Source organism: Trichechus manatus, unplaced genomic scaffold (genome assembly GCF_000243295.1).
Source record: "Trichechus manatus latirostris isolate Lorelei unplaced genomic scaffold, TriManLat1.0 scaffold00123, whole genome shotgun sequence".
NCBI lineage: Eukaryota > Metazoa > Chordata > Mammalia > Sirenia > Trichechidae > Trichechus > Trichechus manatus.
Genome location: NW_004444059.1, coordinates 7,855,503 through 7,871,145, shown reverse-complemented (window position 1 = coordinate 7,871,145; position 15,643 = coordinate 7,855,503). Strand labels below are relative to the sequence as shown.

Genomic DNA, 15,643 nt, shown 5'->3' with positions numbered 1-15,643 from the left:
TAAAAACTATTAAAGGGGAACCTAATATGCTGTGTAAACTTTCACCTAAAAAAAAAAAAAAAACCCTGGACAGAGTAGAGAGGAGCCTTAGTGGTGCAGTGGTTAAAGCCTTTGTCTGCTAACCAAAAGGTCAGTGGTTTGAACCCACCAGCCGCTCCACAGAAGAAAGATGTAACAGTCTGCTTCTGTAAAGATTTACAGCCTTGGAGCCTTAGGAACCCTATGGGGCAGTTCTACTTTGTCCTACAGGATCTCTAACACGAAATTTACTCTGCGGCAGTGGGTTTGGTTTGTGGTTTGGACAGAGTAGACAATTAATAAATGATAAAAATAAAAACTCATTCAACAGATATTTATTGTTGATATGTTATGAGCCAGATTCTCAAAAAAAACTTATGAATAAATGAAGTAAGTTTAAAGAAATCTCCGTTTTAGTGTTCTCATATCTTCAGTCTTTGGATACTGAAATTTTGGAGTTTTCCCCATTGTTAGGTGAAGATTGTAGTTCTCAAAGAAAATCAGAGGTAAAATTAAAATTTGGAATGACTCTGCATCTAAACTTTGATAAAACCATATACATGAAATGAGAATCATCCTAGGTAGGCAAGCCACTTGAATGTCTGCTGCTAGCTAAAATCCCACTAAGGAGCCACGTAAAACTCAATGCGACATCTACTTTGGGGCTTGGAGTACTGGCTGCCAGAGGCTTTTCAGTGTTATCTGCATAGCTCTCATCGTCCTGAAGTGCATACTGTTCTAAGCAAACTCAGTAGGCATCATGCTTGTCTTTTTGAAGAGCTGGGGAATGATTTCTCCCACAAATATTGATACCAGGAATGGGCATGCGAATGTGCGTCTCCTAAAAATATTCCTCTCTCCTAAAATCTTAGGTATGACTATCAAAATAGGCTTTCTATGAATGAATATTTGTGACATCCAGAACTGCATGATAGGGTAGGTCTTTTAGGTTCCATTGTCTCATCTAGAAACAAACATTGTGCTCTACCACAACCTTGAATGTGGGTGTTAACTAGCAAATCATCATTTATTCAAAGTTCTGTAAAGAAGAACTCATTGGGCTTTGTGTGAAGAATTATCTATAAATCTATCTATAAATATGGACCTCTTTTGTTTAGATACACTTATAATAAGTTTAAAGATAACTGAATCTCACAACAAATTAATGTCACTCTGACTCCATTGTGAATGCCCCAAAACACCAGTCAGGCTCCTAAGAAAGAAGGAGACAAACGAATAGAATGAGTGAGTGTGGGGATGAGGGAAGGGCAGTGAGGAGGTACAGGCAACAGTCCTCCTTTATCTCTTCAAACCCAATAGGCAGCCTTTGTGTATTCTGAAAATGTCCAGAGAGCCTTAGTCACAGATGTGCTCAAATGTCTCTTAAGACAAGCACAAAAGAGACCTGGCATGGGGAAACACACAGATTCTTGAACTTTCTCGCTGGCTTTCCTTATTGTCAACTGAATACTGATTGGAAGAAGGCAGAGTAGAGGTGGGTGAGAGAATACTTTAATACTTGTGTTTATGAGTATGGCAAAAAAGAATGGGCATCTGAACCCTAGTCTCTCTAGCCGTAATCAAGGTCCAAAAACGCTGATCCTAGTGGTAATTTTGTGTATTCCAAAAACGCTTCCTCTGCTCATGAAAGAATGTTCTGTCAGAGAGCTATTTCTAAAGGCAAATGCAAAGATTATATAAAAAACTAGCTTTGGTTGTTTAGGAACTAATCACAAAGAACTTAAATTTTATTTCTTAAAGATTTTGTATATATTGGGAAAAATAAACCCAAGAAATCCATTGTATATGTATGCTATGCATTCTATAGAGTATAATTGCCTCATAGAGTTTCCAAGGCTGTACATCTTTACAGAAGCAGACTGCCATATCCTTCTCCCACTGAGCGGCTGGTGGGTTCAAACTGCTGACCTTTCGGTTAGCAGCCAAGTGCTTAACCACTGCCCCAACAGGGTTCCTATTGTGTTTTACTGACTATGTAAAAGCATCGACTGTGCGGATCATAACAAATTATGGATAATATTGCGAAGAATGAGAATTCCAGAACAGTTTATTGTGCTCATGTGGAACCTGTACATAGACCAAGAGGCAGTCATTCAAACAGAACAAGGGGATACTGTGTGGTTTAAAATTAGGAAAAGTGTGCATCAGGGTTGTATCCTTTCACCATACTTACTCAATCTGTATGCTGAGCAAATAATCCAAGAAGCTGGACTATGTGAAGAAGAACGGGGCATCAGGATTGAAAGAAGGCTCACTAACAACCTGCAACACACAGATGACACAACCTTGCTTACTGAAAGCGAACAGGACTTGAAGCACTTACGGATGAAGATCAAAGACCACAGCCTTCAGTATGGATTACACCTCAACATAAAGACAACAAAAATCCTCACAACTGGACCAGTAAGCAACATCATGATAAATGGAGAAAAGTTTGAATTTGTCAAGGATTTCATTTTACTTGGATCCACAATCAACACCTATGGAAGCAGCAGTCAAGAAATCAAAAGACGCATTGCACTGGGCAAATCTGCTGCAAAAGACTTCTTTAAAGTGTTAAAAAACAAAGATGTCACTTTAAGGACTAAGGTGCGCCTGACCCAAGCCATGGTGTTTTCTGTCGCCTCATACACATGCGAAAGCTGGGCAATGAATAACGAAGAATGAAGAAAAATCGATGCATTTGAATTATGGTATTGGCCAAGAATACTGAATATACCACGAACTGCCAGAAGAACCAACAAATCTGTCTTGGAGGAAATACAGCCAGAATGCTCCTTAGAAGTGAGGATCGAGAGACTTTGTCTCACATACTTTGGACATGTTATCAGGAGGGATCAGTCCCTGGAGAAGGACATCATGCTTGGTAAGGCAGAGGGTCAGCTAAAAAGAGGAAGACCCTCAACGAAATAGATTGACACAGTGGCTGCACCAATGGGCTCAAACATAGCAATGATTGTGAGGATGGTGCAGGACCGGGCAGTGTTTTGTTCTGTTGTACACGGGGTTGCTGTGAATCAGAACCAACGCAAGGGCACCTACCAACAACAACAACAACATGCATTCTATAGGATAGGACACAGATACCAAGGTCTGGGCCTCCTCTAGCCACTCCCACACTCAATGTATTCTCACTAAATATTCACTAAAATTAATTGCCATTGAGTGGCTTCCAACTTATGGCCACCCCATGTGTGTCAGAGTAGAACTCTGCTCCATAGGATTTTCTACAGCTGATTTTTCAGAAGTAGATTTCCAGGCCTCTCTTTCGAGGCACCTCTGGGTGGTCTCAAATCTCCAACCTTTTGGTTAGCAGCTGACTGCATTAACCATTTGTACCACCCAGGGACTCCAGATACTTACTAAATGAGAATTTTTTTTAATGCACAAACTAAATTTTGTGATTGAAGCTCGTAATTATTGTCTTTTTTTCTTATAAATTTTGTAACATGTTTTTTCATTTAAGTCTTATATACATACCCTATTAGGTAAGTGCTAAGCTTCAGTATTCAAATCCTGTCTCATCCTTAATATCATGTTCTTGTGAAAACTTTACCTTGCATTTCTGAAGAAGTAGATAAGCCAATTTTTAAAATCCTCCTCATTGAAGTCTCACCTTACCCCAAAATAATACCAAAATTGTGTTTCTAGAGCATGTGCTTGTTGACCAAAAGGCAGTTAGAAATTACTCTTACATTTTCTGTCAGATAACTGGCCCTCACTCTACTGGAAATGCTTACTCTCTTCTCAAAGAGGAAAAGCATCCTGGCGTCCTGGCATTCTCTGACAGAGAAAGTGCCAGAGTCAACAACGAGGAACAAATACGACTGCCAGGGAAGCTGCCAAAAACCATGTGCCCCTGCCACAAAAAAAAAAAAAAAAACCTATTGCCATCAAGTCAATTCCAACTCATGGGGCTTCCAGGATTGGTGGGGAATGAGAAAGGAAGCAGTCTAATTGTTACAGCCAGAGATTTAAAAAAAAAAAAAAAAAAAAAAAAAACTGTTTTGCTTGGAAATATGGTTTGTTAATTGCCAAACAAGTAGGAGCAGTAAGATTAGTGGGTCTCACTGGGTTGAAAAAACCTGCCAAAGTCACTAGCGCTTGTATTATCAAGCTTTTAATATGTATCCATAAACTAATATCAACTTTGATTATCACAAATAAGGGGAAATATAACAGATATGTTTGCAAATTTCATGGCTCAATACTTGATATTCTTAAACACATGGTTTGCATAGAATCATAGACTCATGGCCCTAGCAGGAACCTTAGGGCTTGTAACACTGGATCCTGTCATTTTACAGAAGGAAGATCCACATCCTTGAGAAGTAAAAAAGCCAAAGATCAGAAGTAAGTCTTGAACCCAGATAGTCTATTTTGCCCAAAGTTATACTACTAGCTATGGTAGAACAGGAAGTAGGTCCGAAGTCATCTTTTCTCTTCTTCACATAGCTTAGTATTTTGCTGTCTCATAGAAGTATAAAGAGAGAAGATCCTAGCCAGGCTGATAAACACAGACCCTATAATCAAATAGATGTCCCAAGGCAAAAGCAAATTGTCAAATGTAGACAAATTCTACTGTATGTCAGTGATCTAATCCATTTTATTTTCTGATTTCTCTTTTGAGAAACATTCTTTTCCAGAGATTTTTGAAGCTAATTGAGGTAAATCCCTATAACTTCATTTTGTCAGTCAGGAAGTTAATACTTACAATAATTGATTTAAAATTGAAAGCTACCTCATCGTTTTCCCAAGAGAACTTCTTGAAGCAAACCCAACTAGATTTCTTATCCTTCTGTCATGTACAAAGATACCTCCTATAATTCGTAATGAGCATTTAACCGTTTATTAAAATAACAATTTTGGTATATAGTCTAAAGGAAATCTTAACTTTAATTTAACTAAATTACAGTGTAATTGCAACTTTGGTGCCAGTTGCCAGGCAAGTAAAACTTTTCTAGTTTATAAGTTTCACATCTCAACTCTGTTCTGTACCTTCAGTGTTGATAAAGTTGAAGCATGATTGAGAATGAGGTGGGAACCTTGGCGGGGGGAGTGTGTCGTGGAACAGAAAATGTGCAAAGAGGAAGACACAAAGATAAGACAGACTTTCCAAAAATGAATCAATCAAGATAATTCTATGACTGCTTTTTTTTCTTAGACATTTGTAAAATTCAGTGGTGAAGATGTAAATTTAAAAATATTTGTATTTGCTCCAATAGCTTCTCGCTGATCAACTGTTAAGTCATGCAAGGATACTGGACTGAATGAATTTTTTTTTAAATGATCTTTGCCAGAAAACTGGTCCAAGCATTGTTAGATTTCAGTGTTTTAAAGCGAGAAACAGCTCTGCCTTCTTTAACCTTCTTTACTTTAACCTTTGTTTCCACCCACATAAAATTCTGCCAAAAAATTTTAAAAAATAGTTATCATTAATTTTTTCACTTAATCCTCATAATCCAAGGGGGAAACTGAGACACAATTAAGTAATTTAATAAAGGGTATACAACTAGTAGAAGTTAGACCCAGAATTCCTAACTAGCTGTGCTGACTCCAAAAAACAAAGCTCTTAACTACTACTTTACCATTTCTTCAGAGTAAATTCTTACGGTTGATTGACTTTATAAAATAACAAGGTCTTGCCATGCCTTCCTGTACAAATAAATAAGGTCAGAAATGCTTACCTTATATAAACCCACCCACAGTACTTTATTAAGTTTCTTAACTGGAATTACTTTTTGTGCTCATCATTGCTGCTAAAATTCCAGATCTTAGAGCAAATTTAAGCATATGTATCTGTATGTTGCACATTAGAAGAAACAAACAAAAAGTTAGCTTCCAGCCTTACAAGCTAGTGTTGCACCCATCCTGAGTGGATTACGATGGATACTGATAAAAAGGGTCTGGTACTGTGACTAAAACCCATTGCCACTGAGTCAATCCTGACTCAGGATGTGTGCAATATTAGACTGTAAGACTGGAAGCTAACTTTTTGTTTGTTTACTAAAACATTTTTTAAAAGTTTTCAGGAGGTAAATACAGGCAGTCCCCAGGTTATGAATGAGTTCCATTCCTAAATCTGTCTTTAAGTCGAATTTGTACAGAAGTCGAAACAGTAAGATATGGTTCGTATCTAATGTCCGTTAGTCAAATGTTTGTCTTAAAAAAAAAAAAAAACCATTGCTGTGGAGTCGATTCCAACTCGTAAGTATATAGCATATAGTGTACCTTTCAATGCATAAAAATAATTAAACGCTTCCAGATACACTAAAACATCTTTGACATAATAATACAGTAATAATAATGTTTTGACGAGTGTCACAAAGTAGTGCCCATTTGTAATTATGAACCATTGTATGTACCTGGAATTTTTAATATAATAGGCTTTACCGGGGTTGGTTTGTAACTACTATAACTTCGGGTTGTACTTAAATTGGACATTTGCAACCAGGGGACTGCTTGCAGATCACTTACTTTTCTTGTCTTGATTGTTGCTGTTATCTTGATTAACCTGGAACAATTGAGGAAATACGTAAAATGTGAGGAAGGCAACTTAGAGAGGTTGTAAATAGCTCGGATGAGCAATTGCCACAAGACATTTTTCCAAAGTTGTGGACAGAACTTGTGACATGCTTCTTGTCAAAATGTGGGCGTCTTCTCTTCTATGTGGGGTTCTAGACTAGACAATGGAGACTCATATATACAGATGGCCCTCACAGAATTAAATTTCTGGTCAAGAAGGAAGACGTAAGTAAATTATTGGCACAGTAGTTAAGTGCTACAGCTGCTAACAAAAAGATCAGCAGTTTGACTCCACCAGCTGCTCTTTGGAAACCCTATGGGGCAGTTCTACTCTGTCCTATACTATAGGGTCGCTATGAGTGGGAATTGACTTGATGGCAACAGGTTTGGTTTTTGGTTATGAAAAGTATAAGGAGCATGAGTAGTTCAGTGGTTAAAGCACTTGGCTGCAAACCGAAAGGTCGGCAGTTCAAACCCACCAGCCGCTCTTCAGTAGAAAGATGTGGCCGTCTGCTTCTGTAAAAATTTACAGCCTTGTAAACTCTGTAGAGTAGTTCTACTCTGTCCTATCAAGTGTCTATGAGTTGAAATCAACTTTACAGCATTGTTTTTTTTTTCTTTTTTTAAATGAGAAGTGTAATAATAGAAATGTATGTAAGATACAATTGTACAGAGTTTGGGCTGCCAATTCTTAGATGTAGGACTGTTGCAAAAGACTTCATTGGGCAGGGCTGAGTGAGCAGGGCTTTGAAAGCAGAATAAGTGTTCACCGAATAGAAGGAGAAAATGTATTGCAGAAAGTGTGTTTAGGGACTTGCACATAAACAGCTGTTTCCTAAGAGCAGAGGGAATCTACAAAAGAGTTTATTCAATGAACTTCAGTATGTATTTATTGAACACTGAAAATAAGAACCCACTCTTACTGGCCTTTCTTTGAGAATAAAAATGGAAACTTTTACATTCCATGACATCAGAGTATAGCTCTGGAAAGACACATGTACAACTTGTATAGCTATAATACAATAAGTACTGTTCTTTGCCATGAGGAGGTAACACTTGGGTGAGACTGTTACAGAAAATTTTTATTTGTCCAGTGTTGATAGGAGAAGGAATATTCCAGGAAAAAGGAATATTTTGTGATTTAAAATATCTTAAATGAACGTTGTGTGCAAGGGACACCTGCTTTATCCTATTGTTTGCTTTGTTTTCTTATCCAGCTGTGTTTCTAAAATTACAGTCCGTTCTATAGCAAGAGATAGCATCATCATATGTAGTGTAAATTGTTAGCATTTACTAGGAATTTCTAACTAGCCAGGCATTTTCTCAAAGGCTTTCCATATGGCAGCTATCTTCAAACCATGATAAGCAGAGCCCCACAGACTCCAGAGGTTAGGGGGCAGGGAGTGCAAGAGCATAGAGATAACAGACTAAGACGAGCTAGGAAGAAAGGCCTGGCAATCTACTTCCAAAAATTAGCCAGTGAAAACCCTATGGATCAGCATGGTCTGATGGAGATGGTACAAGTCTGGGTAGCGTTTTGTTCTGTCATGTATGAGGTCAACATGAGTTGGGGCTGACTCTACGGCCACTAACAACATCAACATTTCTGTCCTACTAGCCTGCCTAAGTAAAGGCAAGAGTGCTTTGTTCTTTTTTAGTCTGAGCTGATTTTCAGTCTTTTAGCCCCAGACAGGCCTTTACTGTTTCACTTCTCTAATCCAGCTGCCATCGTCATGACAGTCTCTACTATGAATGCTGAAGATGCAGCTGCCTCTTTCTCCACAGGATTTTTATTAAGCTCAACAACTTTCAACAGCAAATGTCCACTGATGTATACCTAGTACACCTAATGTACATTGAGCATGGCTCTAGGCAGTGGGGACTGACCCATCTTATTAAAACTCTTTCTTCCCTAAGGCCAGGGCCAGGACTTTGGAAGAATCAAAAGCAATGTCCTACCAAGGAAAGTTGGAGAGCCTCAGGACTAAGCAGTAAAATAAATGCGTTTCTGATGCTGTGAATTTGTTACATCATCTCTCTGATAGGGGAAAAAGAAAAAAAAAACTATTTCCTGAGGAAAAGATTTAATAGAAAGGGTAATCCCCTTCCTTGCCCCAAGTACCTAAAAGTAAGAGAGATTATATAGTAGAGAATATATAAAATGAAAGGAAATATCAAGGGTTCCAGGATAGGCTGGTCACACTGGTTTCCTTAAACGACGTTCCTTTCCTTGTCTTCTTCCTTAGATCTTCTTATCCTACCCATTGGCTTTCTCTCCTACCTTGTGTTCCATAACCAGGACAAAGTTCAGGACCTACAACTGGAAGAATTATTCAATTATTTATTATTATGGAATGAGTAAGGAGCTCTGGTGGAACAGCAATTAAGTGCTCAGCTGCTAACTGAAAGGGTGGTTTGAACCCACCCAGTAGCCCTGCATGAGAAAAACCTGGCAATCTACTTCTGTAAAGATTACAGCCTAGAAAATCCTCTGGGGCAGTTCTACTTTGTCATATAGGGTTGCCGTGAGTGGGAATTGACTCAACAGTACCCAACAACATAGACCCAGTATGCACTATATGCTGACCATGGTATTAGTCAACAAAAGTGAAAATAGGATTTTGATCTAGTCCCTGTCCTGAAGTTGTTGACAGTATTGAAATTTTAACAGTTAAGAGCACGAAAAGAGGTACCAAGAGGAGAAAATTCTAAGTGTCACAGCACTATCAGCAATAGCTAAGCAGTAGCAACTTGGATTAGACCGTGGTTTCCAAATGTAAGCATTAGAAAGGAGATTTGTATTAAAAACTGAGTAGAGTGATTACTTATCTAAAACCTGCAGAGACTGTTAAGTGCTGCTTAGCTTTTGATTGAAATTTCTGTTCTCAATATGTATCTCACTGTAGCAGGAATCCCCCCTGAAGGAAGTAATAAGTCTGGAGAATTTAGGTTAAAATTTTTTTTTTTTTCCTAATCCAGTGGAAGAGGTTTAGTAATCTAAACTGGTTTTCCATTTCCTCTGCTAGGGAATGATGATTTACAGGATTGATGATTTATTCATGTTTGATAATCAGCAGATATGGAAAAAGGCAAAATATATATTTACTATACACTCTAAAAACACTGAAGTTATGCTGTATAGCAATATTATGATATATATTTTGTTAGATAGAAAACCAATATATATTGAAAAGCCCCTCAATAGTATATAGATCCCACAGTGAAAATGACTTTAAATAGTATTTTAGTCAGGTCTCTAATTGTGCTTGGAATGTGGAAGAGAATTGAAGATGAAGACCACAATTACATAAGCTTGAGCCATTAGAGAAATTAAATATAACACACATAAACATAAAGAGTTTATTTTTAAATAAATCAGATATCCTGATGTTAAAGCCACAAATTATGAAATTGTATTTGGTTTTCATACTAACACCAAGATTTCAAGATGGCGTTCAGAATTGGCTACACTTCTTTCCGTGGCAGTAGATTGTACTGTGCCAACCCACAAATTCAGGCAAGTACATGAATGTGTACCCATCACTGATGTAATTTGTGGTGAAAGGAGAGAGCATTGCTGACACTCTGCAGTCATACTCAGACAAATAAAGATCTTCAGGACAGATCATTTAAATTTGGTCAAACATTGAAAGCTAATGTGTTACCATGTGATTAAGGTTTGTTACTGATCATTTTATAGGGATAAAATAATCTGTGGGCTATGGCATATTTTAAAAAATAATCTGTGTTGAAAAAAAAAAGCTACAAAAAAAAAAAAAAACCTCCTTGAAACAGCTTAGGCGTTAGCCTGTAGTTTCCCATATGGCATGGATTGTCCTTTTGTGTCCTTCCTTTGACACACTGAGTACCGGGTATAGTGTCCTTACACATTTCTAGAACTGGTCCCTTTCTAAAGATGGCTGCAGAACGGTGGCAGAGATGTAGAAAAAGCAAGGCCTTCATAGCCCAACAAATCTGAGATCTAATCTTGGCTCCATCCTCTATTGGCCCTCGGCAAGTTATTTTACCTGAATCTGAATTAGATAATCCTTAAAATCAAGATAATAAGACCTACCATCATGGGCTGTGGTATTAATGTCAGGGCCATATGTAGAGGGCCTTTCTAGTTTCTGTCTCATGACTGTAGAACAGAAAATAGCAGATATCATACTAATCACCAGCATTACCGTTGTGATTGATAGTGTTATTATGCAACATCTGCATTAATGAGACTATAAGCAACTATTTGAGGGTCATGTAACGGCCCTTGCTTTTCTGCCCACACTTTTTGGCCCTTGCTGACTTGCTCATGCCTGAGAACCACATTATCTATGTCTGATAATGATTTTCCCCTTCTATTCCCCACGTTGCACCGAATGCTGCTAACAGGGCAATAGTGGAATGCAGGCACACAGATGGACATGATAATCTCCCACCTTATAGGAAACATAAATATGCTTTTAATGAGAGAGTCAGAAGTGTCCTATATCCTCCAGAATATAAGAGGAATCTCCAAAGAAAGGGCTGTTTTAGGCCATTTTATGATAGATAATAATGATTTAAGGTTTAAAATTTAGAGAATAAACTACCAAACTTGACAAAATCCTGTTATATTCGCAAGCCGTTGACTGTATTTTTTACCATCACACATTCCAGCACTGTGTTTATTGAAGATAGGGACTAATAGATGTGAAGAACGGAAAGGAAGAGTATTACTTCTAGGACCCACTTTTCAACCCTTTCCCAAAACTTCAGTGTAGGCAGATTCTAGACACATAGAATTTCTTGACTACAGGAATAGTCTTTCTGGGCAACTCTCAAGATATAATGTAAATTCATAGTATATTATATAATTTATATTTTTAGTGTACAGCACAATAGCTCAGAGCAATCTACTTTTAGGTAAAAATTTGAATAGAAATTTATTCAATATTATCAAAAAATACATTCCTGGAATTATTGTTATAAGCATTTAGATGGATGTCTTAAAACCATTGGGATAAGAAATTGTGTAAGACCTATCCAATACATCTATGATGTCATTATACCTGGTAGCATTATTAGTATTTTCACTACATCCTTTTCTATTGCTTATTTTTTATAAGCTTACATCTGGTTTTTACTCATTTATAAACTTCCAAAAATTGACCTTTTGCCTTCTGGTGGGAATTTGGGACTGCTGGACCATAGAGGCAACATAAACATGCGTGTCTTTATTATCTTAAATGATTTATATAAATGCATTGAATGAACAGTCCACACACTCACATACAAACATTTCAGACATTTTTGATGAAGCATTTTTGATTTTTGTAAGTCACTTAATAATAAAAGGAAGCATTTGGTGTTCAGGGCTGCTCAGTCTGGCATTGCCCAAAGCAAACTGAAAGAACAGCAGTGACCATTATCAGTGAAATGATATACACACTTCTGGTCTACTTTGCAGGTGCATCCACCCTGTCACCGAGTCTCCTTGGCTTACTGCTGCCTGCCCTTGGCATCCTTGTCTACTTGGAATTCTGAACGTGTGTGACCGCTGTCGTTCCCAGCCCAGCTCAGTGGGCACTCATCATCCCTGTGAGGATTACAATTCCTTCCAATTCCTGCGGCTCCATCCTAGTCAAATAAATTAGACTTTCAGAAACTATCCAGCTGATTTACAACACGTTTTGACTGAGGCATTCAGGAACCCCTTCTTCCAAAAGAATAAACTTTTCTTTAAATGGATATAAAAATGATTTTTAACTCGTTCCAATATGCCTTATAAACCACTTCACTTGATTCTGTGACAGTTGCATGATTTAATCCAATGGGACAAGTTACAGTGTTCAATTCAATACTATAGGCTGTAGAGTGAAAATAAAATCACCATACACAGGTGCTTCAAATTTAATAACAAGTAGTGAAATATAATAGAGGTTGAAATGTTGATTGTATGTGGTAAATGTAAGAGTAATTCACTCTCTTGTACTATCCTCTGTTTTGGGTCCTGCATATTTTTGAATGGCCCCTATCATTCATTACATTTTGAGTTTTCTTAAAAAAAAGTATAACATACATTTTGATGTAAATCCTATTACCAAATCATTTTACTGAATGAGTTGAAAAGTTTTTAATATTGAAAACCAAATTCTAGATTTATTATCAGTATTCTTATTTTCAAAGTAAATAATTTTTTTAAATATTTGATTTTCATAGACAGTAATACATTTCTGTTCTTTAACATATAGAGTTTTTTTTTTACTTGTGTATTCTACTGTGAAGTTATTTTATGCTTTTCTTATCATTAATTTCAAACATAAGAAATCACAGTTCTTAATTACAGTGTCATCATATCACTTGTTTTTATTCATATGTGGATGAATTCTGGAAAGTAGAGTGCTTCCAAGTTTTTTTGTAGAGATGTGACTGTCTTTACACAGCTAAGACTAATGACAGTTAAGTAAATATCAGAATTACCTAATAATATTCTAATATCTTTGTTTTTGTGCTTCATTCCTAAGTATAATCTTTTTTTTCTTTTTCTTTTTTTAACTGAAGGTGTGGAATCAAGAAATCATCTGTAGGTTGAAAAGCTACAGTATTCCTAATTTTTTAAATTTTAGTCTTAAACATTTCCAGTTTCAATGCAATACTGAAAACTGTCTAAAAATACCAAATCAATATGTTGCCAATGGTTCTTTGAAGAGTATGCAAAACTGGGAGGTATGCAAAACTTGAAGACCAGGGGAGACAAATAATGTGCTGAGCTGATGCTGTCACCCAAGTGTTTGTGCTTTGGATTTTTATAAATTGTGAAAAGGAAGACACACATTTCTTCATTCTCCATGGAATGCATGGAAATGTATTTGAGTGTGGATGTGAAAGAAATTGAGTAATAAAAGATTAGCTGGCTTGTGAAATAATGCAATGATGCTTCAAGAGGTATAATCCTATTTTATTAGCACAACCTTGCTAGCTAATCAGAGATAGAGTTTATCTTTTTAGAAAGGATACCTTATAGGTTCATAAAAAAATATTTACAGGAAGCAAAACATATCTATTACTACTTTACCCCCCTTTCTTTAATTTGTATAATTTTTGTACTATATATCTATGTGTAAATGTTTAGAGCTTTCATTGTTAAAATATCAATAAATATTTCATTAGTTTACATTTAACTCTCTGTTATGAAATGAAACTTTTTAAAAAATGAAATGGATGATTTCCCAGTGGAAGTATGTCAACAGTCTTGAGATCATTATTTCATAAAATAGTTGTTAATTATTTGGAAAAGAAACAAAATGTATTCACACCTTAGGGAAATGAATATTCTGTAATCCTTCTGTATAAATGTTTGTGTTTTCATTGTTATACTTGGAGATTTTTTTTTTTTTTTTTGCAGTGTGACCCATGTTGGGCATTTTTATATGATCAACAACAACTAAATATTTTTTTTTTCTAAATGCATGCTTGCCTTTTATTTTCTAATATATGGTAATAAAGAGCAAAACTGGTTAGATTTTGCATGAAATGGTTCTGGAAGGTAAAAAGAAAACAGACTTTGGAGGTTGTTTAATTTTAAATTTGTGGCAAATATAAAGTAGATTAAAATCACTCATATACTGATAAGCTTTTCATTTCCTCCTGTAATTGTACAAATTTGACTGGGACCATCAGTTTTAAACTGTTGTCAAACTAACTAATGTATCATCTGCTTTAAGACGCAAGATTCTTAATTAAACTTTATATAGTTATAGAGACATCTGTTTCTTTGTATTTGAAGAAAGGTGATAGTAGTTTTATTTGATACTGATGAATATTTTTAGTTATTTTTTATCTTTTTTTCAATGGAGTAGTATAGAACTGTGCTTTGTCCTTTTTATGAATGACAAAAAATTATAATGAAATAAATGTATTACTGTTACCCAAGAAATAACAACTATCCTTTCAATTTACCTAAAGTTTAAACTTATTTGTAGAAGGTATTATAAGTTCAATACCCATGGAATAAATATTGCTTAAGTAACAGTTAAATGTTTGAAGGGTTCTACAAAAAGAGTACACACACACACACACACACACACACACACACACAGAACTGAGGACACATACACACATAGGCCTTATTCCATTAAAATTGGATCACCTGGTAGGTGCCTTCGACCCATGGGGATGTTAGTAATATCACTCAGTCTAAAGCTCAACACTAAAGCAAAGTGCTAGATCCTGAAAAAATCAGAGACTGTTTAACTCTGAATGAGCTGATAGTCTGATAAAGGTATTTGCATGAATGGTTTGAATCTACAGGCAGATAGATGTCTTGTGCAGGTGAAGCCTCCTTGAAGCTCTGGATCCCAGGGCTTCATATGCTCTGGCTTCACTTTTCTCCTGTGCTCTAGTTGTGGCTTTGCAATCACATTCTGACCTCCCTTCCTGTTTCATACAGCCAGCTTCACACTGGATCTTGACTTCCCCTTTTGGAGCTGACTCTATTTCTCAACAGTGAGTATCAAATTACCCCCATTCTAATAATTGCTTTTGATATTTGACCTTGGATTGACCCAGCTCTAAATCCCCAGGTTTGGGGAGATGAAAGCCTCATTCTGTGAGAGTGTTTGATATATTAGTGGTTCACAAACCTGGTTGCCCATCGAGATCACCTGGAGAATTTGAAAAATAAATAAATAAAATGGATTCTCTGGGCCCCAGTTGAGACTTATCAAATCAGAATCTGGGGAGCGAAGCACAGGAAACAGTATTTTTTAGTTTTTTCAGAAAATTCTCACTGGGGAGAGGGAATCACGGATTGTCATGATGACTACAAACTAGACTAGCTGATATTTTTAACTAAATCAATACGTTTCAACATCATGGTGGTTGTTAGGTGCCATTGAGTTGATTTCTACTCATAGCTACCACATGTGACAGAGTAGAGCTGTACCATGGGTTTCCTAGGCTGTAATCTCAATGGGAGTAGATCACCTGATCTTTCTCCCAAGGAGCAGCTGGGTGGATAGGAACTATCAACCTTTTGGTTAGCAGCCGAGAGTTTAACCCTTGCACCACCAGGGCTCCTTATCTCAACATCATGTATACA

At 36.7% G+C, this 15,643-nt stretch overlaps 1 protein-coding gene across 2 annotated transcripts in view; it reads left to right on the top strand.

Annotated features, from left to right (window-relative positions):
- Window positions 1–14,500, top strand: part of CNTN1 (contactin 1) — a 262,164-nt gene extending 247,664 nt beyond the window's left edge. For both annotated transcript variants that reach the window (XM_004384584.2, XM_004384585.2), the window contains one exon: window positions 12,011–14,500. In XM_004384584.2, the coding sequence (XP_004384641.1) occupies window positions 12,011–12,087 (77 nt within the window). In that variant the 3' untranslated portion in view covers window positions 12,088–14,500. The remainder of the gene's footprint in view (window positions 1–12,010) is intronic.
- Window positions 14,501–15,643: the final 1,143 nt, after the last annotated feature.